This window comes from Anopheles funestus, chromosome 2RL (genome assembly GCF_943734845.2).
Source record: "Anopheles funestus chromosome 2RL, idAnoFuneDA-416_04, whole genome shotgun sequence".
In the NCBI taxonomy this organism is placed as follows: Eukaryota; Metazoa; Arthropoda; class Insecta; order Diptera; family Culicidae; genus Anopheles; species Anopheles funestus.
The window spans coordinates 89331141-89358717 of record NC_064598.1 but is presented as its reverse complement, the minus strand read 5'-3'; the positions used below and the strand labels follow the sequence as shown (position 1 = coordinate 89358717).

The following is a 27577-nucleotide window of genomic DNA, read 5'->3' as shown; positions in this document are numbered from 1 at the left end:
CACTGGTATACGACCACTGGATACGTCCAGGGAGAGCAACCGCAAGGAGGCGATGGAGCTAGTGAGAAGCGCTGCCAAAAATAGAACGCCAAGAGTTTGATTTGATGATGAAAGATAGTGCGGTACTAACGGAACGGATCCTAATGAGTGGTTAGGTTAGAGCAGTGGTCGGTAATCTGCGTTTCCTGAGCGCCTAACCTTAATGATATGAACAGAATTTACAACAGTTCCGGCTTTGCAGGACTATTTGACATATTCTCTCGTATGTAAACTAAGATCTTTGAATTTAATAAAACCTACATTTTGAATGTTTTGTGTTAAAATAATTAAACACTGTTTATTTCAACGAAGAAAACGAATACAGCCTTGTCAAGAAAAAACGTTCTTATTTTAATGGTTTCATTCTCGTGACCGACAGGATCTGATATTCATTAGTTTACCGAATTCTGCATGAGTAGATTAAAGCATTCATCAAAAGATCTATGAAATTGAAATCAATGATACTCTTTCATTGAAATCAACAAATTGCAGCATAAAGATTTGTTGTGCTATGGAAGAATCAAAAATGGTTTAGGCGATAAGAATGTGTCAAAAAAAGATACAAATTTCACAATCATTTTCACAACCACAATCGCATAGCTAAGGCGATACTTTTCACACCCGGCTGGCAATGAGGCAAACGGGATGCAATTAATTTTGGTTTCAGCTGAACGTAAACCGCATATCCTAATGCGAATAAATAACATGATGACTTTCGGTCGCCGTACCATGGGGATGTATGTGAAGCGAGTAAAACGGAACGGAAGCCGCCAAATACGTATGTTGTGATTGATGTACTTGCTGGTGATTAAACATTAATCTTTGCATCGGTACGTCGATGGATGGATGGATGGATTCTAGCATAGCATCTAACCACGTGTAGCAGATAAGGTGTGATTAATTTTAAGGAGAGCTAACCTTATTCCAAATAGACGCATGCAGTAAACACAGTTTGCCCTCTGTAAATCAATCCGCGGTAATTGCGTCGTGCCGTATTTCGTTGACGCGAAAACGCGGCATTCGAAATGTACGTATACTTCCAGACTAAATTAATAGCGCGGAAGTGTTAAACGTACTTTTAATGTGTCTGCACAGCAACAAAATAAAGCAGTTCCAATTGGTTCGTTTTATTCAATTTAAAGTTTGGAATAGTAAAGCAGTTCCCTTGTTCAGTGCAGACAGAGTTCATTCGTGCGCACACGGAACCAGTCATTAGCGAGTGGCAGATTCGGTGTGTATGGTGCAGAGAAATAATATTTTTACTAGCATGTGTACAGTGTAGTGAGTCTTTTCCTCTTCTTTCCTACTGAATGGTTGAAGGATTTGTTTTTCAAAGCTTCGTACTTTATTTTCAGTGCATTGTTGCTATTCGTGCTTTCGCCAACAGCCATAATAGCGTTCGAGTTTATGTGCGCCGAAATGGCCTGTACCATAACAAAATGGTCACCCAGCGAGGAAGGAACATTTTTATTGGCATATGTTCCGGAAAATACTAAAATAATACGATTCATCAACCTAAAGCAATATTCGTTCAACTTGGAAACACTCAACGTGTTGCCTCAGACTACAACTGGTTTGGAGATAGAAAAATCTCCGATCCATCAAATTGTGCTTCCATCGTCATCTTACGCATCATTTCTGAATATAGAGAATACGTATCTGAAAGACATATCTTTCGAAAAGGAGAATGTGCGTTTAAAAATCCTGACCATTTCCAAGAGCCCGCTCAAGAGCGTACCACCGACAGTTGCACATCTGACAGCAGTAAGGAAAATCGCAATAACACAATCGTCCATCGAAACCGTAAATATGCACGTTTTCAGTAAACTGCCATGTCTGGAGGAGCTTAATTTGTGCAAAAACAAAATTCGCTTCCTACATCTCACCATTGATTCAGGTGATAAGTTTTTGAATCTTAAAGAGATCTATTTGTCCGACAATCTACTGACAACGGTTAGCATAGACGGCTTCAACGGCATGAAGGCACTCCAAACGCTAGATCTCCAAAGCAATCGGATCTGGCGCGTACATGGTCCGTTCGTGTCGGATAGTTTAAAAATTCTTGATCTAGGTCAGAACCGCATTGAGACGATGTACTGTTGCGAGTGGAACTTGACCAATCTCTCATTATTTTCGATAGATAACAACGGTTTAATCGGGTTACCGGCATGCCTGGAAGAGGCAATGCCCAACGTTGATTACCTGGGGTTTAAATCGAACGCGCTGCAAAATGGTAACATTTGGAACGTCATTGCTATGAAAAAATTGAAATGTTTAGACGTTAGTTTCAACCACCTTACTAGTGCCGTGTTTAGTACTATGACGCTTTCGCTGACCATTCTTAATCTGTCTAACAATTATATTACACGCCTGAGTGTGCCGGTTGCGGGGTATGGTCTTGAAATTATCGCTCCACATAATTTGATAGAGCAGTTTGATCCCAAGAGCATTTCGTCCAATGTAACCATCCTAGCGATGTATTGCAATCCGCTTGACTGCACATTTAACAGAGCGCTAATGCGCAACGATGAGGAAATAAAGTGTATCAAAACAGACGAAATTGTGCCAAAAAAAAGTACAGTGGATCGTCGATTTTCCGAGTGCCATTTAACCAGGCCTGAAATAACGGTAAAAAAAACCTGAAGTGTAGTAATGAATGATACTATATGTCCTAGTTCGAACAAAAATGAACGATTTCTTAAGAAATAATAGAATGCAAATAAAAAGAAGTGTCCCCGAAACGTCCGAACCTACCAAAACAATTTAGCTTTTAGTTTAAGTTACCCTGGATGACAGTTTTTTAAAAGAGGCAAGAGGAAACAATATGATCGATAGATTGCACTATAAGTATTGTGTACTAAATAAGTTAAAGGATTCTGTTGTGTGTAGTGATGGGAATTCCAGAGTGAAATGAAACCGGACTCGAATCCAAAAACACTAGGAATAAATTCCGGATTCGACTATGATGTTAACTCTGGTGTTGATACCGGTTTTTACACCAATTTTGACACCGGAATAAACGCGATATTTTCAGGAGTGCTCCACGGATTTGCAAACTGTTGTTCCCAGTTTTGCTTAGATTTTCCGTACATGTTTCAGTTTTTTTTTCCAAATGGGTTCGCCAAGATTTTTTCAAACAGATTTTCACATATTTTTAGGGGAATATTTGAGTTGGAATTTTTCACAGTTTTCCTCAAGGTTGCTTTGAGTATCAATGTTTCGAATGCTTCGTTGTTTTATTTAAACAGTTGATTTTATTTAAACAGTTTTCATGGAGGCTTTCCCGAGCGTTTTTTGAGTAGGTTTTCTGTAATGTAGTAGGTGTAGTTTCCGTTTTACTGTTCCATTTTGTTGATTGCAGCAATATGATTTTGAAATATTTGTTGTCCCCTGATTATGTCCTCCTCCTGTTTGGCCATATTTCGGGGTTCATCCGAAGTCGAGTATAGAAAGTTCCGGAGTTAAATTACTCCTGCTCTGGAAAAATAAGAATTTTACCTATCACTAGTGGTGTGTGTTGTCCGTGATTTGGAGTCTAAACGAATCTAATACTCTGCAGTAAGGTTATTGAAAAGTACACCATCAAACGAATAATACGACTAGAATGTTCTAATGCGTAAATTGTAAAGTATACTATTTTACGCATGACGCATTTTCAATAGACGATTGAAGTCATTGATGAACGACCATCAAGAGCAGGATTAACATTAAGTTGCCAACGTACTATTTACCAAATAGTTGATCATACATTCGACAATATATTGTGCCGTATTAGTCTGCATAAAATGAATGTTCCCAGTACGAAAACTGTTAAAAGGTGTGTAGAACCGCTTTTCGCTGGTAACATATCTGATGGAAAAGTTTCATTTCAGTGCTATGTTGTGGTTAACATTTATTGAAACATCCACGGCACTACGTTTTTATTGTGAAGTAAACAATATGTGTAAGATATGGAACTGGAATCCACGTGTCGAAGGAACGTTTGTTTTGCATCACATCCCGAACACACACGGAACGGTGGAACTGTACAATCTGTTGATATCGTCGACTTCCAGCGAGCTGTTCGAGATCTTCGAAACTTCACGGCAACACATGGAAACATCACTCACCGTGAAAATGTCCGCTATTCACAGCTTTGTGTTGAAGTATGGTGCAACGCTCAAATCAGTGGAGTTCGAAAACACATACCTCAGCTCGATACAGTTTGGAAAGAATTGTAGCGTAATGAAGTTGAAGATCAAGCGCAGCAAACTCTCCCATTTCCCCAATACCATGCAGGAACTGAAAGATCTGCACAGCCTCACAATAAGTTATTCGCTTATTCAAGCTGTCAATTTAAATATCCTTGCCGAGTTACCAAGGTTGGAGATGTTAGATCTGGCTAGAAACAGAATACACTCTTTATACTGTGCGGTTGAGAAGTCGTTGACATCGATGCTGAATACTGTGTACTTAGAGCAAAACAGACTAAGAAGCATCAACATGAACTTGTTCAACGGAATGAAGTCTCTGGAAAAGATCGATCTATCACACAATCTCATCAGTGTAGTCTCAGGCTCATTAGTGTCTAGTGGTTTGTATTTTCTCGATCTATCTTTTAATAGGTTACTTAAACTGGACTGCTGTAAGTGGATTGTTCCAAACTTGTACAATCTACTAATCAGTGACAATCTTTTCCACTCGCTGCCAAGGTGTATAGAGAAAGCGCTCATCAATGTGTCGTTTGTAGATTTGCAGAATAACCAACTCCATCCGGATGAATTATTTCGAATCGGAAAGCTCGTTAATCTGCAATTTTTAACATTAGACAACAACAGACTAACGCACGCCATTTTGAATAAAAGTACTATTCCAATAAAGATGAAACATTTGAGTTTGCGTAAAAACAAACTTAAACATTTAGAAATACCATACGTTGCCAATAAGGATATTTGTATCGATGTTGCATCAAACTGCATCAGCAGTATAGATTGGAACAAAGTTTCAACAAACCTGACAAAGCTGAAAATGGAAGGAAATCCGTTGGATTGCAGTCTTACATCTAGTGTTAAAATTAGGTCAAATTTTTTGTGTATAAAAAACAAAACGAACGATTGTGATGTACATATTAGATAAAATAAAAAAGTATTTTTGCATAGCGTTTTCATCTTCTTTGTGTAATGCCCAGAAGGCAGTGTTTTTTTTCTGAAGCTATCATAAACATGATCATTAGCGTGTAATATAAGTCAACACACTCTTTTGTTGTTAGAATTTCTCTTTGTGATACTGCGCAATATGATGAACTTGTCTGTAATTCATTCTTCCTAAACATTCACATTTCGTTTTGGAAATATGGCTCACAATTGTGTCATTTTATTTTTATCTTATGAATGTTTCCTTTTTCCCAAGAAAAAGAAGGTTACCCATTTTTATCCCTTTTGTAGCAAAATCAATCAAAATCACCTTGAACTATTATCGGATCTGTCATTCGGCATCCTAATAATCATCCGGTTAGATTTATGTTAGTGTTTATCGATCGTAATCACTCGAACGATACGATCAATGCATTACCCGCTAAAGATCGACTAGATTGTTTATGATCGTACGCAGATGCATATCATTAAATGCAGGGGGGATATTTAGCACCGCTCGATGGTGGTACCAAAAGGGTGGTAGTTATGGAATGTATAATTTCCCTTAATTGTACTAACGTGAGATATACATATTGTATTGTATAGTGTGATTATTTACGCATAACGCATATTCTATGGATTTTTTGAAACATTCGTCATTCAAAGCAGCGATAAATTTATAAAACTACGCCAAACGCATTTAGCAATCAGTTTAGTGGACGATTATTTGGGAGCTAAACGTGATTTACTTACTACACAAGGTCTTTATAAAATGAATTTTCCCAGTACGACAATCGTTAAAAGGTGTGTTGGAACGATATCATTAGGTGAAAAGGTTGATGTAAATTATTCATTTCAGTGCTATCTTATGGTTAGCTTTAGTTCAATCCTCTACGACACTAAATTTTAAATGTGATGCTGATTATACATGTAAGATATGGAATTGGATGCCACGTGTCGAAGGAACGTTTGTTTTGCATCACATCCCGAACACACACGGAGTGCTAGAATTGTACAATCTGCGGATATTGTCGACTTCCAGCGAGCTGTTCGAGATCTTCGAATCTTCACGGCAACACATGGAAACATCACTCACCGTGAAAGTGTCCGCTATTCACAGCTTTGTGTTGAAGTATGGTGCAACGCTTAAAACAGTGGAGTTCGAAAACACATACCTCAGCTCGATACAGTTCGAGAAAAACTGTAGCCTAAAGAGTCTAAACATCAAACACAGCAAACTCTCCCATTTCCCCAATACCATACAGGAGTTGAAAGATCTGCACAGCCTCACAATAAGTCATTCGCATATTGAAGCTGTCAATTTAAATGTTCTTGCCGAGTTACCAAAGTTGGCAATGTTAGATCTGGCCAGAAATCAAATACATTCCCTGGATCGTAAGGTAGAGAATGGGTTGATTCCGACACTGGCTGATGTATACTTACGGGAAAACAAACTAAGAAGCATCAACATGAACTTGTTCAACGGAATGAAGTCTCTGGAAAAGATCGATCTATCGCACAATCTCATCGGTGTAGTCTCAGGCTCTTTAGTGTCTAGTGGTTTGTATTGTCTTGATCTGTCATTTAACCGGGTATTTCAGCTTGATTGTTGTAAGTGGATTGTTCCAAACTTGTACAATCTTGTATTTAATGACAATCTGTTGCATTCACTGCCAAGGTGTATGGAGCAGGTATTCGTGAATATTACTCAATTAAATTTTGATAACAATCAACTCCATTCGGATGAGTTACTCATATTCGGAAGGTTTGGTAATTTGAAATTTTTAAGACTGGCAAACAACAAACTAACGCACGCCATTCTAAACCACAGTTTTATCCCAGTGAATTTGACCTATTTGAATTTGAGCAAAAACAAATTGAGACGCTTGGATTTACCGTATGTTCCCAATAGGGACGTCTTTATAGATGTTTCATCAAACTGCATTGGCAGTGTGGATTTTAACAAAATTTCAACAAATCTGACAATGCTGGGGATGGAAGGAAATCCGATGGATTGTAGTTTTGATAATACACCTAGCTTTCATATCAGTGCAAAATACTCGTGCAAAGAAAACAAAAATAACACTTGTTAGTGGTGTTGGTGGATTGATCAAATAATTTCAATAAAGGGAATGAGAAACACTGTTCATTAAACGATTCAAGGCGTGTATATCACCTGTATTAACAAATTATATTAAACGTACAATATATTTCACATAATGATCATGTGACTATTACAGTCATTAGTTGAATTGATGGATTTTTAATGCGCTCTTGCTAAACATTCCGATGGAAAGAATAACGCGTTTAAAGCTCGCCATAGTTTAGTTTCGCATTGAGCTTCGGACAAAAGATACTGGCATTTCAGGTTGCTAGTTGCTTTATATTTCTACATATGGTGGTAAATTTTGTGGCTTTCTAACATGCGTATAGTATTGTAAGTGTATTTTAAATTGGATCGTTTAACGCAAGACATATTTATGAAATATTGTTTTAATTAGATTTCTGGTAGTAATACTACAAACATCTCTACATGTTGTTACCGTCCATCACGAATGTAGAGACTGCATCTGTACTATTACGAATTGGAGTCCCACCATGGACGGCCCAGTTGCGGTTGATTGGATGCTGCGTTGTGAGATGTATTTATATTTTATAAACTTAACCAAATCCACAATAGTTTTCGATCAGCTTGATCGTATGGATTTGGTGAGCAAATTCTACATCAACATTGCGAACTCTCCAATACAAAATGTTTACCTAACTTCACGTGCCAAAATATTTAGATTGCAGCTGATTGAAACGAATCTAACGGATATAAGATTTGAAAATCATAATAACAAGTTGCAATATTTCTCCATTATAGAAAGTCGCATCAGAACGGTACCAGCCACCATACAATCGCTATCGAATGTAAAAGCTATCGATATTGTCAAATCTTCTTTAAAGATAGTCGATTTTAGAATTTTCAGTAAGCTGCATCGTCTGGAATCACTTAGTCTAGGCTATAATGAAATCGAGTACCTTCAATTCCCCGACACACAGGGTGAAGACTTCATGAATCTTAAGGACATCTACCTGTCAAACAATCTTCTGACAACGATCAGCTTAAATCACTTCAACAGCATGCAGGTTCTGCAGTTTTTGGATCTTTCCAACAATCGGATCGTAGCTTTCGAAGGTCATCTCGAGTCATCTAGCTTAAAAAAGCTCGAACTGTCTCACAATCGTATTACTGCTTTAAGCTGTTGCGATTGGAACGTAACCAGCCTAACGAACTTCGATGCGAACAATAACACTTTGATGCAATTACCGGCCTGTATGGAGACGACATTGCCCAGTGTGAGTTATTTGCATCTTGCATCGAACATGCTGTCGGACAGTAACATCTGGAACCGATTAGCTACTATGAGCAATCTGCAAATGCTTGACGTCAGCCACAATCGTCTTACAGGTCTGGTATGGTGCAGCAGTGTCCTTTCGTTGCGATATATAAACATCAGAAACAATCTGATAAAAGAACTGAGTGTACCATTTGCGAAGGCAGGTTTTAATATCGATGCGGGATGCAACTTGATTGAACAGTTTGATCCCAACAGCATGTCGCCTAATGTTACTTTCTTAGAGATGAAGTGCAATCCGCTCGATTGTAGCTGGAACAGAGACCTAACGGGCTATAGAGATGTAGTGAAATGTGTTTCGAATGTGAGTAGTTGCCAAATGTGTCTGGAGGGATCTGGTGCTGGAAGTTCAGGAAAAGTTTGAGAATAAAAAAAAGTTCTGTTTTACAATGTTACACAAAGATGGATATTCTGCGAATGATGCATGGTATATTTTTAGGCTGTAAAAACATTTATGAATCCATTGATTAGTATAATAAGCTTACTAATAAGCTATAATAAGCTTATAATAAGCTCGTATTAGGTGCTTGTGTTAGGTTTGAATCATGATTAATTATTTTCCTGATACTTAATATCTTGTTTTTAATGTGAGTACTGTGAGTAAACGGAGAGCTATTGATAAAGAAAAAAAAACAAGCAACAAATAAAACCGGTCCCCATTTATCATCGAATTTTTCAACTCGAAAACATCACAGTTAATCAAAACATCCTGTTCGTGTTACCGTAAATAACTCATTTTTAATGACATCGTGCGTAAATTTTTAAACGTTTGGACTAGTGTCAATATAATGCGTACTGCGGTGACCATAGAACATTTCGCGAAAAGAGTTGTGCCTGGAAAGTTGTAAACTGGTTTATTGCATATCGGTGTGTTTTAAGCATGTGCTGTTTTTGGTAGGAATAGTTTACCATTTTGTTTGCTTGCTGGAATGTATGGATATAGGTATTGATTATTTTTAGGCTATTCGCACTACTTCTTCCAGCACCATCAGGTGTAGTGACACTGCAGTGGCGATGCGTCGATTATGTTTGTACGGTTCGGGACTGGAATCCATTCCAGGAAAGTTCATTTTCATTAAGCCGCGTGCCGTCTGAGTTCAATTTCATGATGTTTCTAAATTTGAAAATATTTTCATTGAACCTGGCACTGTTGGAACAGAAGGATATGCTCAAATCCACCACAACCATCAAAGGTTCGCCAGTGCACAGAATTTATTTTCCATCACACACTCCCATATCCGCGTTTACTCTCGAACAAACGCATGTGTCTAATATAACGTTCGAAGAGAATAGCACCTGCCTGGAGACACTTTCCATCAACGACAGTCGATTGAAGGAGGTTCCCGCCACAGTGATACATTTACCTAATGTAGAGCACATCAGCATCATGATTTCGCGCATACAAAGTATCGACTTTAGCCTGTTCGCTAAACTGCATCGATTGGAAAATCTTAATCTAAACTTCAATATCATTAATTACCTGGACTACAGCACCATATCGGATGAAGATTTTCCGAAACTGAGAGAGCTTTATCTTTCCTACAATCGTCTAACAACGGTAAACTTTACGCATTTCAATACCATGCACGCCCTGGAAACGATATACGTTTCAAACAATCAGATCATCCACGTGGAGGGTGCATTAGTTACAAGCAGCTTAAAGTTCTTGGATATATCACAAAACTATATCTCAACAGTTAACTTCTGCAATTGGACTGCTGGCAGTATCAACGTTTTCATGATCTCGGGCAATACGCTCGAACTGTTACCAGCCTGCCTAGAAGATGTAATGACCAACGTAAAGTACCTTCATTTGTCTTCAAATGCTCTGTCTGACATTGGCATTTGGAGCAAACTGGGCAGCTTGAAACAGCTGGAAATTTTAGACATTGGCTATAATAACCTTACCAGTGTACTGTTGGACAACTTGATTCCATCGCTTTCATATCTCAACCTGGAGCATAACCGAATAACCGATATTAGTGTTCCAGTCGCAAATGATGATCTCAGCATCAACCTCAGCTGGAATTGCATTGAACAGTTTGATCCAGCAAACGTAACGCGCAACGTTATGACCTTAATGATGCGTTGTAACCCAATAGATTGTAGCTGGGATCGAAGGTGGAAAGTACCACAAATCAGTTATGAAAATAGATCGGAGTGTAAGAAAATTGATCATAAATGTAACGAAAGCGAAATTTAAGGTGCTACGATAATAAAATGCACACAATGCGTAAACTGTAATGTCCTTGTCTTTGTTCTTGTTCAATATTAAAAATCGAAGAAAGTATATATTGTCATAGTAAGTAGGTATGTTGCAACGGTAACTGTTTTATTTGACTCTAATTAAGTACTTTTCCAAAGCAAATGTATGATGAGTTGCTGATGGGATTACCTTGCATTACGAGACATGACTCCTGTGACAGTACATGATGATTTTGAACGGCTTTGATACGATTGCGACTAAAATCTAGATACAATGTAGCTATCTCAGCGAAAGGTGCAAAATCCAGCTCGATTAATAAATTATCCGGCAGGCGAATAGTCATCAAATTCTTCAACTTTTCAATGCACTTGGGCATGTGATCGAGCTGATTGTTGCCCATGTTTAGATCTATCAGAGATTGGATGTTCCAGTGGCATAGATCGATTTTCTGGAAGCGATTACTCGATAGGTCTAGCTCTATCAGAAGCGGCAGTTCGAGTGAACCGTTTAGTTTGGCGATCTTATTGGAGCTAAATCTAAGCTTTTTCAATGCTCTCAGTCTGTTGATCAAAGAAAGATCTACCTCGGTCAAGCGGTTAAAGGAAAGATCGAGCTCTGCCAGGTTCTGACAACAGGTACGGTTTGATGAGTGATGCAACCGTTCAATATAGTCAAAGTTGAGTTCGACTACGAACAGCGCTTCCTTGCCGTACAGCACATCCAAGTCGAACGTAGGTATGCGCATCTGTTTCAGGCGCATACTTTCCAACGCTGTCAAATTTATCAATGCTGGAAGCAGGAAAGAGATCTCACTCCTCGCCACAGATAGGTAACGGAGTCTAGTGTTATGAAACGTTTCTATGCTTCCAGTCGTTTTGTCTAGCTCCAGGTATTCGAGCATGCAGTTTGTTGGTAGGATCAGTTTGTCTATATAACAACGCTCCAGATTTAGCTGATGTAAGATGGGCTGTAATGTCGAAACGACTAACACTGGTACGTGGGTGTCCCGCAGCGTAAGGATGCTAACATTGTAGGACGGATGTACGACAAGGTGTCCGAGCTGGCCGACGGTGAGTTGTGTAACCGTGCAGGAATAATTATTATCACAGGTGATCGACATCGACGAACACCACCCGAAAACAAGCGTGCTTAGTATCAGCAGCTGCATCAGCACTTCCTTTTATACGTTCGGTCGATTACAATCGACTCACCTGGCTTAGAACAACGCACAACAGCACTCTGAATAATTCGACACGCGGTGGAAATACTTATATTTATATGCAAACGGAAATTATCATTGAAGGTTAAAAACTTTCTAACCATTTCCAAGTAACCGATTCCATATCCCGGAACAACAGATTAAAATTCAATTAGGCGTTAACAATATAAAACTACGAAATGCTTGCAGAGTTTTGTGTGTGGGTGTGTTTTTCTTGTGAATAGGAATCAACTGTGTTACATCGTTGGTAGTTTTATTTTGTATAACTTACCCTCATACATTACTCATTGTTGTGAATTTATTTTTCTTTTTCAGCCTATTTGTTCAAGCAACAGTTAATTTTCTGTAGTTTGCATAGCAGTGTCATCAAAAGAAGGCATCCTGTTACAATGCAATGCGGCATACAAACGAGATTTATTTGATCAAACACAAAATATAAATAAAAAAAAGGCAACCGTCTGATGTCCCAGGATGTTGACCCATGCGCCCCATACACGTTTGTTTGTAAGCGTATTTTATGGCTTCATTAATAATAATCAATAGCATTTTTGCTTGTGGGAAATGTTATTCTTTGATGTGATTGTTTACTTTATCGGTCGTGCTATGTGCTAATTGAAGCAACAAACAAACGTATTTGCCTTACTTCAATGATCCACTGTTACGTTAAGAGCTGTAAATCTGTTATGGGTGCGCACAGAAGCAGCAGTAGATTATTTTTAATATCGATGTGGCTCTTTCCATTCGAACCAATCCGCGCTGCTGTCACGCACCCGAACACACGTTGCGAAAGTAAAGGCTAAAGCGTAGATTTAAAATATTTTTTTCAGAAAAATCAGATTAGATGCTGCGAGGCAGATTGTAGAACGGTTTTCCAATCATCTCGAGTGACACTTATCGTTTGCTTTTATGAAACGCGTCTGGCACCATTCCTGCCGTGCGGTACCATCTTTAGGAAAATCACGTGTGTTTTTTTTAATGAAAATACCACTCCACCACGCTCGTCGTGGTATGGTGTGAGTTTAATTTAATGTACTTCAAAGCTTTATGAACGGTAATCCATAAAGTGGAGCAAGTGGAGACATTTTGCTTGGGCTTTTGTTTGTTAACGCTTTTTAAAATTATGAATGAAAGATAGCATCTGTGCTCGGCAACGATGCATTCATTCATTATTCAATCTTTTTTACTGTCGTATTTTGAGATGACGAATGTAGTCGCTTAGATAGCTTTCACGGTAGACGAACGAAAAAGCATTAAAAAAATATTTAAATTATAAACTTATTTTCGAAACACGTTTTGCATACCACTTCCATCAATGTGCTTCTATTGGCTTTTGAAAAATTAGCAAAAGAAAAGTGCCAATTACTGCAGATAGTTATGCTCGCAATGAATAAGGACAAATTTCTCTTACAATCGTAATAAAAAGTGTTCTCCTTCATCGCCCATTCTTCGAGTGTCAGTTTGGCTCGAGACGAAATCGATAGTTCGACAACAGTGACACAAACCACGTTTGATTTCCTAAACGGAAGTTCTATTCTCGATACGGGGTAAACATTTAGGGCAGTGTGGTAGAAAGATTCAAGTACAACAATCAATACACTTCACTCGAAAACTCAATTTCTTCCATAACGTCTTCGGACGGTATGTTGTGTTGAAACAAGAATTAATGTCTGTTGTGGTTTTTTTATTATTGAATTGTTATCTCTACTTAAGATGCATAGAAACTGCAATTCGCAACTTGACCTTGCTGAAATCATATTAGGGAGATGTTTTTAATCCTTTCCTTTATCACACATATCTGCACAATTTGGTTTAAACATCAAAACAGTTCAATACAAAAGAAGAACAATTCAAGATGTTTTAAAAGTGTTACAAGAGAAACCATTCAGATAAACAATCGAGTCCCATTCCAAAAACAATCGAAAAACAATCGAACACCCATTAGTAAGGTAACTAGAAACGAACGCATGATAGGCTTAAGTGTATCTACATCGAAACTTGCCCAACATGTTTTTGACCACCATATATTCCTTTTTAGGGATCATTCAACTATTACGTAGCACAAAAATTAAGATTTTTTTACACCTTCTACCCCTAATCGTAACAAAACGTAACGCTGGAACACTCTCCATAAATTACCTGAAAATTTGGTGACCATCAAAAACCCCAAAAATTGTAAGAAAATTGATTTTCTATATCAAGGATGATAAATTTAATTGTTTTGTTAGTGACCAATCTTTCTCGTCTCATCGATTTCAGAACCTTCTAAAGTTCATATAAACTCTTGTGATAAAATTCCGCTTTTCTAGTGGGATAGCGCCAGCAGATTAATGTTAGTGCTACAATACAGGTTACGAGAAATAAAATTAATCTAAAAATAGATTGGGTTGTTTGGGTATAATAATACAAAATAACGTCTATCAACAAACTTTTATTTTGGCTAATGGCAAAATAAATGGCCTTGCGCCGACCATCATACCCGAGTGTCTCGTTTTCGAAAATAAAAAAAAAACATTAAAAATAACGTGTTGACTCAACTTGATCTAGCTTCACATCCTTAATGTTCGACGCAGTCTTTCGCTGGTTCTCCAATCATAGAATAACGCGCATTCATGTGAATATTTACATACGTGCCAATTCATTTAAATGTTTTAAATGGTTGCTCCGACGCGGAATTTATTGCTGGAACAAACTATAGACTGCAGTTAGTGTTGGGTCAAGTAGCTCTTTTGCAAAAGCGGAGCGCACCGCTCTCGCTCTCTAAAGTGTGCGGTGCGCTTGAGGTAGCTCCACACGGAGCGCTGCAAAGGAGCGATTGTGCGATGCGATCCCAGGAGCGAAGTTTCGCACCACAAGGAGCGATGCACGCAGGAGCGATTCCTGCGATACAGCTACCTCTCTTTCCCGTGGGCTGTGCGGGAGCGCGCACAATAAGATGACCGGAGTGATTTAAATACCTCTTTCGCTCTTGACCCACTAGCTGTAGCCTTATGAAATTTTCGAGTAGAAATTTTTTTTAATATTTTTTCGTTATTTTTTATTCTTTTCTTCTTTTAAAGCATTATTTGAGTGAAAAGAAACTAGTTGCCGCATTAAAATATATCACATTTATAAATTTTGCGATATTACTATACAAAAAGCCTAAGTCTATATAGCCTTAGGAGATTGGCATATTTATAGAAACATCTGAGACATCTATACAGACATACAGACATCTGGGGACATGGCCGTCGAAGAAGAAAATGTAGCCCTTGGTGTCATCTATCGACCACAGGTTATAGATTGGCGATCTGTTGGATACCAATCGAGTTATAGGCAAAAATTGGTGCAAAAATGAGCCTTTTGAACTGTTAAAATTTTTATATTTTTTTTTATTTTTTTCTGATTTTTTTTTAATTTAAAACATTAATCGAGTGAAAATAAACTTATTTGCACCAATTGGCATTAAAATAAATCAATTTAAATTTTTTTGCAAAATTTCTCAAAAAAATGGCAAGGGGTACCCCTTATGAAATTTTCGAGTTGAAAATTTTTTAAAATTTTTTTTCTGATTTTTTATTCTTTTTTAAATTTAAAGCACTATTTAAGTGAAAAGAAACTTATTGCAACAAAATTCGCATTAAAATATACCACATTTTTCAATTTTGCTAAATTACTCAAAAATGAGGAAATTTTACATTTTCTCAAACAAGGTAAGGAACTTGGTTCCTCGAATAACTTCTGGCACAGACATCTGAGGGCAAGGCCGTCCAAGAAGAAAATGTAGCCATTGTTGCCATCTATCGACCACAGGTTAAAGATTGGTGATCCGTTGGATACCGACCGAGTTATAGGCAAAAGTTGGTGCAAAAATGAGGAAAATTTTACATTTTCTCAAACAGGGTAAGGAACTTGGTTCCTCGAATAACTTCTGGCACAGACATCTGAGGGCAAGGCCGTCCAAGAAGAAAATGTACCCATTATTGCCATCTATCGACCACAGGTTAAAGATTGGCGATCCGTTGGATACCGACCGAGTTATAGGCATAATTTGGTGCAAAAATGAGTCTTATGAAATTTTCAAATTTTTATATTTTTTCAATTTTTTCAGATTTTTTACTCTTTTTTTAATTTTAAGCATTATTTGAGTGAAAAGAAACTCATTGCAACCAATTGGCATTAAAATAAATCAATTTAAATTTTTTTGCAAAATTTCTCAAAAAAATGGCAGGGGGTACCCCTTATGAAATTTTCGAGTTGAAAATTTTTTAAAATTTTTTTTCTGATTTTTTATTCTTTTTTAAATTTAAAGCACTATTTAAGTGAAAAGAAACTTATTGCAAAAAAATTCGCATTAAAATATACCACATTTTTCAATTTTGCTAAATTACTCAAAAATGAGGAAGTTTTACATTTTCTCAAACAGGGTAAGGAACTTGGTTCCTCGAATAACTTCTGGCACAGACATCTGAGGGCAAGGCCGTCCAAGAAGAAAATGTAGCCATTGTTGCCATCTATCGACCACAGGTTAAAGATTGGCAATCCGTTGGATACCGACCGAGTTATAGGCAAAAGTTGGTGCAAAAATGAGGAAAATTTTACATTTTCTCAAACAGGGTAAGGAACTTGGTTCCTCGCATAACTTCTGGCACAGACATCTGAGGGCAAGGCCGTCCAAGAAGAAAATGTATCCATTATTGCCATCTATCGACCACAGGTTAAAGATTGGCGATCCGTTGGATACCGACCGAGTTGTAGGCAAAATTTGGTGCAAAAATGAGTCTTATGAAATTTTCTAATTTTTATATTTTTTCCATTTTTTTAGATTTTTTACTCTTTTTTTAATTTTAAGCATTATTTGAGTGAAAAGAAACTCATGGCAACCAATTGGCATTAAAATAAATCAATTTAATTTTTTTTGCAAAATTTCTCAAAAAAATGGCAAGGGGTACCCCTTATTAAATTTTCGAGTTAAAAATTTTTTAAAATTTTTTTTCTGATTTTTTATTCTTTTTTAAATTTAAAGCACTATTTAAGTGAAAAGAAACTTATTGCAACAAAATTCGCATTAAAATATACCACATTTTTCAATTTTGCTAAATTACTCAAAAATGAGGAAATTTTACATTTTCTCAAACAGGGTAAGGAACTTGGTTCCTCAAATAACTTCTGGCACAGACATCTGAGGGCAAGGCCGTCCAAGAAGAAAATGTAGCCATTGTTGCCATCTATCGACCACAGGTTAAAGATTGGTGATCCGTTGGATACCGACCGAGTTATAGGCAAAAGTTGGTGCAAAAATGAGGAAATTTTACATTTTCTCAAACAGGGTAAGGAACTTGGTTCCTCGAATAACTTCTGGCACAGACATCTGAGGGCAAGGCCGTCCAAGAAGAAAATGTAGCCATTGTTGCCATCTATCGACCACAGGTTAAAGATTGGTGATCCGTTGGATACCGACCGAGTTATAGGCAAAAGTTGGTGCAAAAATGAGGAAAATTTTACATTTTCTCAAACAGGGTAAGGAACTTGGTTCCTCGAATAACTTCTGTCACAGACATCTGAGGGCATGGCCGTCCAAGAAGAAAATGTACCCATTATTGCCATCTATCGACCACAGGTTAAAGATTGGCGATCCGTTGGATACCGACCGAGTTATAGGCAAAATTTGGTGCAAAAATGAGTCTTATGAAATTTTCAAATTTTTATATTTTGTTCAATTTTTTCAGATTTTTTACTCTTTTTTTAATTTTAAGCATTATTTGAGTGAAAAGAAACTCATTGCAACCAATTGCCATTAAAATAAATCAATTTAAATTTTTTTACAAAATTTCTCAAAAAAATGGCAAGGGGTACCCCTTATGAAATTTTCGAGTTAAAAATTTTTTAAATTTTTTTTTCTGATTTTTTATTCTTTTTTAAATTTAAAGCACTATTTAAGTGAAAAGAAACTTATTGCAACAAAATCCGCATTAAAATATACCACATTTTTCAATTTTGCTAAATTACTCAAAAATGAGGAAATTTTACATTTTCTCAAACAGGGTAAGGAACTTGGTTCCTCGAATAACTTCTGGCACAGACATCTGAGGGCAAGGCCGTCCAAGAAGAAAATGTAGCCATTGTGGCCATCTATCGACCACAGGTTAAAGATTGGTGATCCGTTGGATACCGACCGAGTTATAGGCAAAAGTTGGTGCAAAAATGAGGAAAATTTTACATTTTCTCAAACAGGGTAAGGAACTTGGTTCCTCGCATAACTTCTAGCACAGACATCTGAGGGCAAGGCCGTCCAAGAAGAAAATGTACCCATTATTGCCATCTATCGACCACAGGTTAAAGATTGGCGATCCGTTGGATACCGACCGAGTTATAGGCAAAATTTGGTGCAAAAATGAGTCTTATGAAATTTTCAAATTTTTATATTTTTTCAATTTTTTCAGATTTTTTACTCTTTTTTTAATTTTAAGCATTATTTGAGTGAAAAGAAACTCATTGCAACCAATTGGCATTAAAATAAATCAATTTAAATTTTTTTGCAATATTTCTCAAAAAAATGGCAAGGGGTACCCCTTATGAAATTTTCGAGTTGAAAATTTTTTAAAATTTTTTTTCTGATTTTTTATTCTTTTTTAAATTTAAAGCACTATTTAAGTGAAAAGAAACTTATTGCAACAAAATTCGCATTAAAATATACCACATTTTTCAATTTTGCTAAATTACTCAAAAATGAGGAAATTTTACATTTTCTCAAACAAGGTAAGGAACTTGGTTCCTCGAATAACTTCTGGCACAGACATCTGAGGGCAAGGCCGTCCAAGAAGAAAATGTAGCCATTGTTGCCATCTATCGACCACAGGTTAAAGATTGGTGATCCGTTGGATACCGACCGAGTTATAGGCAAAAGTTGGTGCAAAAATGAGGAAAATTTTACATTTTCTCAAACAGGGTAAGGAACTTGGTTCCTCGAATAACTTCTGGCACAGACATCTGAGGGCAAGGCCGTCCAAGAAGAAAATGTACCCATTATTGCCATCTATCGACCACAGGTTAAAGATTGGCGATCCGTTGGATACCGACCGAGTTATAGGCATAATTTGGTGCAAAAATGAGTCTTATGAAATTTTCAAATTTTTATATTTTTTCAATTTTTTCAGATTTTTTACTCTTTTTTTAATTTTAAGCATTATTTGAGTGAAAAGAAACTCATTGCAACCAATTGGCATTAAAATAAATCAATTTAAATTTTTTTGCAAAATTTCTCAAAAAAATGGCAGGGGGTACCCCTTATGAAATTTTCGAGTTGAAAATTTTTTAAAATTTTTTTTCTGATTTTTTATTCTTTTTTAAATTTAAAGCACTATTTAAGTGAAAAGAAACTTATTGCAAAAAAAATCGCATTAAAATATACCACATTTTTCAATTTTGCTAAATTACTCAAAAATGAGGAAGTTTTACATTTTCTCAAACAGTGTAAGGAACTTGGTTCCTCGAATAACTTCTGGCACAGACATCTGAGGGCAAGGCCGTCCAAGAAGAAAATGTAGCCATTGTTGCCATCTATCGACCACAGGTTAAAGATTGGCAATCCGTTGGATACCGACCGAGTTATAGGCAAAAGTTGGTGCAAAAATGAGGAAAATTTTACATTTTCTCAAACAGGGTAAGGAACTTGGTTCCTCGCATAACTTCTGGCACAGACATCTGAGGGCAAGGCCGTCCAAGAAGAAAATGTATCCATTATTGCCATCTATCGACCACAGGTTAAAGATTGGCGATCCGTTGGATACCGACCGAGTTGTAGGCAAAATTTGGTGCAAAAATGAGTCTTATGAAATTTTCTAATTTTTATATTTTTTCCATTTTTTTAGATTTTTTACTCTTTTTTTAATTTTAAGCATTATTTGAGTGAAAAGAAACTCATTGCAACCAATTGGCATTAAAATAAATCAATTTAATTTTTTTTGCAAAATTTCTCAAAAAAATGGCAAGGGGTACCCCTTATTAAATTTTCGAGTTAAAAATTTTTTAAATTTTTTTTTCTGATTTTTTATTCTTTTTTAAATTTAAAGCACTATTTAAGTGAAAAGAAACTTATTGCAACAAAATTCGCATTAAAATATACCACATTTTTCAATTTTGCTAAATTACTCAAAAATGAGGAAATTTTACATTTTCTCAAACAGGGTAAGGAACTTGGTTCCTCAAATAACTTCTGGCACAGACATCTGAGGGCAAGGCCGTCCAAGAAGAAAATGTAGCCATTGTTGCCATCTATCGACCACAGGTTAAAGATTGGTGATCCGTTGGATACCGACCGAGTTATAGGCAAAAGTTGGTGCAAAAATGAGGAAATTTTACATTTTCTCAAACAGGGTAAGGAACTTGGTTCCTCGAATAACTTCTGGCACAGACATCTGAGGGCAAGGCCGTCCAAGAAGAAAATGTAGCCATTGTTGCCATCTATCGACCACAGGTTAAAGATTGGTGATCCGTTGGATACCGACCGAGTTATAGGCAAAAGTTGGTGCAAAAATGAGGAAAATTTTACATTTTCTCAAACAGGGTAAGGAACTTGGTTCCTCGAATAACTTCTGTCACAGACATCTGAGGGCATGGCCGTCCAAGAAGAAAATGTATCCATTATTGCCATCTATCGACCACAGGTTAAAGATTGGCGATCCGTTGGATACCGACCGAGTTGTAGGCAAAATTTGGTGCAAAAATGAGTCTTATGAAATTTTCTAATTTTTATATTTTTTCCATTTTTTTAGATTTTTTACTCTTTTTTTAATTTTAAGCATTATTTGAGTGAAAAGAAACTCATTGCAACCAATTGGCATTAAAATAAATCAATTTAATTTTTTTTGCAAAATTTCTCAAAAAAATGGCAAGGGGTACCCCTTATTAAATTTTCGAGTTAAAAATTTTTTAAATTTTTTTTTCTGATTTTTTATTCTTTTTTAAATTTAAAGCACTATTTAAGTGAAAAGAAACTTATTGCAACAAAATTCGCATTAAAATATACCACATTTTTCAATTTTGCTAAATTACTCAAAAATGAGGAAATTTTACATTTTCTCAAACAGGGTAAGGAACTTGGTTCCTCAAATAACTTCTGGCACAGACATCTGAGGGCAAGGCCGTCCAAGAAGAAAATGTAGCCATTGTTGCCATCTATCGACCACAGGTTAAAGATTGGTGATCCGTTGGATACCGACCGAGTTATAGGCAAAAGTTGGTGCAAAAATGAGGAAATTTTACATTTTCTCAAACAGGGTAAGGAACTTGGTTCCTCGAATAACTTCTGGCACAGACATCTGAGGGCAAGGCCGTCCAAGAAGAAAATGTAGCCATTGTTGCCATCTATCGACCACAGGTTAAAGATTGGTGATCCGTTGGATACCGACCGAGTTATAGGCAAAAGTTGGTGCAAAAATGAGGAAAATTTTACATTTTCTCAAACAGGGTAAGGAACTTGGTTCCTCGAATAACTTCTGTCACAGACATCTGAGGGCATGGCCGTCCAAGAAGAAAATGTACCCATTATTGCCATCTATCGACCACAGGTTAAAGATTGGCGATCCGTTGGATACCGACCGAGTTATAGGCAAAATTTGGTGCAAAAATGAGTCTTATGAAATTTTCAAATTTTTATATTTTGTTCAATTTTTTCAGATTTTTTACTCTTTTTTTAATTTTAAGCATTATTTGAGTGAAAAGAAACTCATTGCAACCAATTGCCATTAAAATAAATCAATTTAAATTTTTTTACAAAATTTCTCAAAAAAATGGCAAGGGGTACCCCTTATGAAATTTTCGAGTTAAAAATTTTTTAAATTTTTTTTTCTGATTTTTTATTCTTTTTTAAATTTAAAGCACTATTTAAGTGAAAAGAAACTTATTGCAACAAAATCCGCATTAAAATATACCACATTTTTCAATTTTGCTAAATTACTCAAAAATGAGGAAATTTTACATTTTCTCAAACAGGGTAAGGAACTTGGTTCCTCGAATAACTTCTGGCACAGACATCTGAGGGCAAGGCCGTCCAAGAAGAAAATGTAGCCATTGTGGCCATCTATCGACCACAGGTTAAAGATTGGTGATCCGTTGGATACCGACCGAGTTATAGGCAAAAGTTGGTGCAAAAATGAGGAAAATTTTACATTTTCTCAAACAGGGTAAGGAACTTGGTTCCTCGCATAACTTCTAGCACAGACATCTGAGGGCAAGGCCGTCCAAGAAGAAAATGTAGCCATTGTTGCCATCTATCGACCACAGGTTAAAGATTGGCAATCCGTTGGATACCGACCGAGTTATAGGCAAAAGTTGGTGCAAAAATGAGGAAAATTTTACATTTTCTCAAACAGGGTAAGGAACTTGGTTCCTCGCATAACTTCTGGCACAGACATCTGAGGGCAAGGCCGTCCAAGAAGAAAATGTATCCATTATTGCCATCTATCGACCACAGGTTAAAGATTGGCGATCCGTTGGATACCGACCGAGTTGTAGGCAAAATTTGGTGCAAAAATGAGTCTTATGAAATTTTCTAATTTTTATATTTTTTCCATTTTTTTAGATTTTTTACTCTTTTTTTAATTTTAAGCATTATTTGAGTGAAAAGAAACTCATTGCAACCAATTGGCATTAAAATAAATCAATTTAATTTTTTTTGCAAAATTTCTCAAAAAAATGGCAAGGGGTACCCCTTATTAAATTTTCGAGTTAAAAATTTTTTAAATTTTTTTTTCTGATTTTTTATTCTTTTTTAAATTTAAAGCACTATTTAAGTGAAAAGAAACTTATTGCAAAAAAAATCGCATTAAAATATACCACATTTTTCAATTTTGCTAAATTACTCAAAAATGAGGAAATTTTACATTTTCTCAAACAGGGTAAGGAACTTGGTTCCTCAAATAACTTCTGGCACAGACATCTGAGGGCAAGGCCGTCCAAGAAGAAAATGTAGCCATTGTTGCCATCTATCGACCACAGGTTAAAGATTGGTGATCCGTTGGATACCGACCGAGTTATAGGCAAAAGTTGGTGCAAAAATGAGGAAATTTTACATTTTCTCAAACAGGGTAAGGAACTTGGTTCCTCGAATAACTTCTGGCACAGACATCTGAGGGCAAGGCCGTCCAAGAAGAAAATGTAGCCATTGTTGCCATCTATCGACCACAGGTTAAAGATTGGTGATCCGTTGGATACCGACCGAGTTATAGGCAAAAGTTGGTGCAAAAATGAGGAAAATTTTACATTTTCTCAAACAGGGTAAGGAACTTGGTTCCTCGAATAACTTCTGTCACAGACATCTGAGGGCATGGCCGTCCAAGAAGAAAATGTACCCATTATTGCCATCTATCGACCACAGGTTAAAGATTGGCGATCCGTTGGATACCGACCGAGTTATAGGCAAAATTTGGTGCAAAAATGAGTCTTATGAAATTTTCAAATTTTTATATTTTGTTCAATTTTTTCAGATTTTTTACTCTTTTTTTAATTTTAAGCATTATTTGAGTGAAAAGAAACTCATTGCAACCAATTGCCATTAAAATAAATCAATTTAAATTTTTTTACAAAATTTCTCAAAAAAATGGCAAGGGGTACCCCTTATGAAATTTTCGAGTTAAAAATTTTTTAAATTTTTTTTTCTGATTTTTTATTCTTTTTTAAATTTAAAGCACTATTTAAGTGAAAAGAAACTTATTGCAACAAAATCCGCATTAAAATATACCACATTTTTCAATTTTGCTAAATTACTCAAAAATGAGGAAATTTTACATTTTCTCAAACAGGGTAAGGAACTTGGTTCCTCGAATAACTTCTGGCACAGACATCTGAGGGCAAGGCCGTCCAAGAAGAAAATGTAGCCATTGTGGCCATCTATCGACCACAGGTTAAAGATTGGTGATCCGTTGGATACCGACCGAGTTATAGGCAAAAGTTGGTGCAAAAATGAGGAAAATTTTACATTTTCTCAAACAGGGTAAGGAACTTGGTTCCTCGCATAACTTCTAGCACAGACATCTGAGGGCAAGGCCGTCCAAGAAGAAAATGTACCCATTATTGCCATCTATCGACCACAGGTTAAAGATTGGCGATCCGTTGGATACCGACCGAGTTATAGGCAAAATTTGGTGCAAAAATGAGTCTTATGAAATTTTCAAATTTTTATATTTTTTCAATTTTTTCAGATTTTTTACTCTTTTTTTAATTTTAAGCATTATTTGAGTGAAAAGAAACTCATTGCAACCAATTGGCATTAAAATAAATCAATTTAAATTTTTTTGCAAAATTTCTCAAAAAAATGGCAAGGGGTACCCCTTATGAAATTTTCGAGTTGAAAATTTTTTTAAATTTTTTTTCTGATTTTTTATTCTTTTTTAAATTTAAAGCACTATTTAAGTGAAAAGAAACTTATTGCAACAAAATTCGCATTAAAATATACCACATTTTTCAATTTTGCTAAATTACTCAAAAATGAGGAAATTTTACATTTTCTCAAACAGGGTAAGGAACTTGGTTCCTCGAATAACTTCTGGCACAGACATCTGAGGGCAAGGCCGTCCAAGAAGAAAATGTAGCCATTGTTGCCATCTATCGACCACAGGTTAAAGATTGGCAATCCGTTGGATACCAACCGAGTTATAGGCAAAAGTTGGTGCAAAAATGAGGAAAATTTTACATTTTCTCAAACAGGGTAAGGAACTTGGTTCCTAGCATAACTTCTGGCACAGACATCTGAGGGCAAGGCCGTCCAAGAAGAAAATGTACCCATTATTGCCATCTATCGACCACAGGTTAAAGATTGGCGATCCGTTGGATACCGACCGAGTTGTAGGCAAAAGTTGGTGCAAAAATGAGTCTTATGAAATTTTCAAATTTTTATATTTTTTCCATTTTTTTAGATTTTTTACTCTTTTTTTAATTTTAATCATTATTTGAGTGAAAAGAAACTCATTGCAACCAATTGGCATTAAAATAAATCAATTTAATTTTTTTTGCAAAATTTCTCAAAAAAATGGCAAGGGGTACCCCTTATTAAATTTTCGAGTTAAAAATTTTTTAAAATTTTTTTTCTGATTTTTTATTCTTTTTTAAATTTAAAGCACTATTTAAGTGAAAAGAAACTTATTGCAACAAAATTCGCATTAAAATATACCACATTTTTCAATTTTGCTAAATTACTCAAAAATGAGGAAATTTTACATTTTCTCAAACAGGGTAAGGAACTTGGTTCCTCGAATAACTTCTGGCACAGACATCTGAGGGCAAGGCCGTCCAAGAAGAAAATGTAGCCATTGTTGCCATCTATCGACCACAGGTTAAAGATTGGTGATCCGTTGGATACCGACCGAGTTATAGGCAAAAGTTGGTGCAAAAATGAGGAAAATTTTACATTTTCTCAAACAGGGTAAGGAACTTGGTTCCTCGAATAACCTCTGGCACAGACATCTGAGGGCAAGGCCGTCCAAGAAGAAAATGTTCCCATTATTGCCATCTATCGACCACAGGTTAAAGATTGGCGATCCGTTGGATACCGACCGAGTTATAGGCAAAATTTGGTGCAAAAATGAGTCTTATGAAATTTTCAAATTTTTATATTTTGTTCAATTTTTTCAGATTTTTTACTCTTTTTTTAATTTTAAGCATTATTTGAGTGAAAAGAAACTCATTGCAATCAATTGGCATTAAAATAAATCAATTTAAATTTTTTTGCAAAATTTCTCAAAAAAATGGCAAGGGGTACCCCTTATGAAATTTTCGAGTTGAAAATTTTTTAAAATTTTTTTTCTGATTTTTTATTCTTTTTTAAATTTAAAGCACTATTTAAGTGAAAAGAAACTTATTGCAACAAAATTCGCATTAAAATATACCACATTTTTCAATTTTGCTAAATTACTCAAAAATGAGGAAATTTTACATTTTCTCAAACAGGGTAAGGAACTTGGTTCCTCGAATAACGTCTGGCACAGACATCTGAGGGCAAGGCCGTCCAAGAAGAAAATGTAGCCATTGTTGCCATCTATCGACCACAGGTTAAAGATTGGCAATCCGTTGGATACCGACCGAGTTATAGGCAAAAGTTGGTGCAAAAATGAGGAAAATTTTACATTTTCTCAAACAGGGTAAGGAACTTGGTTCCTCGCATAACTTCTGGCACAGACATCTGAGGGCAAGGCCGTCCAAGAAGAAAATGTACCCATTATTGCCATCTATCGACCACAGGTTAAAGATTGGCGATCCGTTGGATACCGACCGAGTTGTAGGCAAAATTTGGTGCAAAAATGAGTGTTATGAAATTTTCAAATTTTTATATTTTTTCCATTTTTTTAGATTTTTTACTCTTTTTTTAATTTTAAGCATTATTTGAGTGAAAAGAAACTCATTGCAACCAATTGGCATTAAAATAAATCAATTTAATTTTTTTTGCAAAATTTCTCACAAAAATGGCAAGGGGTACCCCTTATTAAATTTTCGAGTTAAAAATTTTTTAAAATTTTTTTTCTGATTTTTTATTCTTTTTTAAATTTAAAGCACTATTTAAGTGAAAAGAAACTTATTGCAACAAAATTCGCATTAAAATATACCACATTTTTCAATTTTGCTAAATTACTCAAAAATGAGGAAATTTTACATTTTCTCAAACAGGGTAAGGAACTTGGTTCCTCAAATAACTTCTGGCACAGATATCTGAGGGCAAGGCCGTCCAAGAAGAAAATGTAGCCATTGTTGCCATCTATCGACCACAGGTTAAAGATTGGCGATCCATTGGATACCGACCGAGTTATAGGCAAAAGTTGGTGCAAAAATGAGGAAAATTTTACATTTTCTCAAACAAGGTAAGGAACTTGGTTCCTCAAATAACATCTGGCACAGACATCTGAGGGCAAGGCCGTCCAAGAAGAAAATGTAGCCATTATTGCCATCTATCGACCACAGGTTAAAGATTGGCGATCCGTTGGATACCGACCGAGTTATAGGCAAAATTTGGTGCAAAAATGAGTCTTATGAAATTTTCAAATTTTTACATTTTTTAAAAATTTTTCAGATTTTTTACTCTTTTTTTAATTTTAAGCATTATTTGAGTGAAAAGAAACTCATTGCAACCAATTGGCATTAAAATAAATCAATTTAAATTTTTTACAAAATTTCTCAAAAAAATGGCAAGGGGTACCCCTTATGAAATTTTCGAGTGTAAATTTTTTTTAAATTTTTTTTCCGATTTGTTATTCTTTTTTGTGTTTGAAGTATTATTTGAGTGAAAAGAAAACTATTGCAACAAATTCGCATTAAAATATATCTCATTTATAAATTTTGCTGCATTGCTCAAAAAAAGTTAAGGCTATGAAATGGCCTTATGAAATTTTCAAAAGGGAGCGCATCGCACAATCGCTCCTGTGTGTAGCGCTCCGTACGGAGCTACTGCAGTTGTCTGGCTATTGTTTGCCATCGTTTTTACAAGGAAAACTGGTATAGCTGTCATGCATACATTATCAGGAATTTTAAAAGCATATTTTTGTGTAACGTGTGTTACACAAAGCTCATCCTCCCCCACCCCACCCCACCAGCATTACGTTATAGTTGAATGATCCCTTAAGGTTTGTACGTTGTGGGT

The 27577-nt window shown here is 36.0% G+C and overlaps 2 protein-coding genes and 1 long non-coding RNA gene across 4 annotated transcripts in view; all 3 read left to right on the top strand.

Annotated features, from left to right (window-relative positions):
* LOC125762144 (uncharacterized) overlaps positions 1-27577 on the top strand; it is an 84460-nt gene that overhangs the window by 47252 nt on the left and 9631 nt on the right. The window lies entirely within an intron of this gene.
* On the top strand, positions 3892-5154 carry LOC125762184 (phospholipase A2 inhibitor beta-like). The gene has a single exon (XM_049424027.1). It carries the CDS (start codon positions 3892-3894, stop codon positions 5152-5154), a length of 1263 nt encoding a protein of 420 aa, XP_049279984.1.
* Positions 14947-22695, top strand: LOC125762207 (uncharacterized). Its single transcript, XR_007418175.1, has 3 exons — positions 14947-15955; positions 20619-21521; positions 22237-22695. It is a non-coding gene; the product is annotated as an uncharacterized LOC125762207 (long non-coding RNA).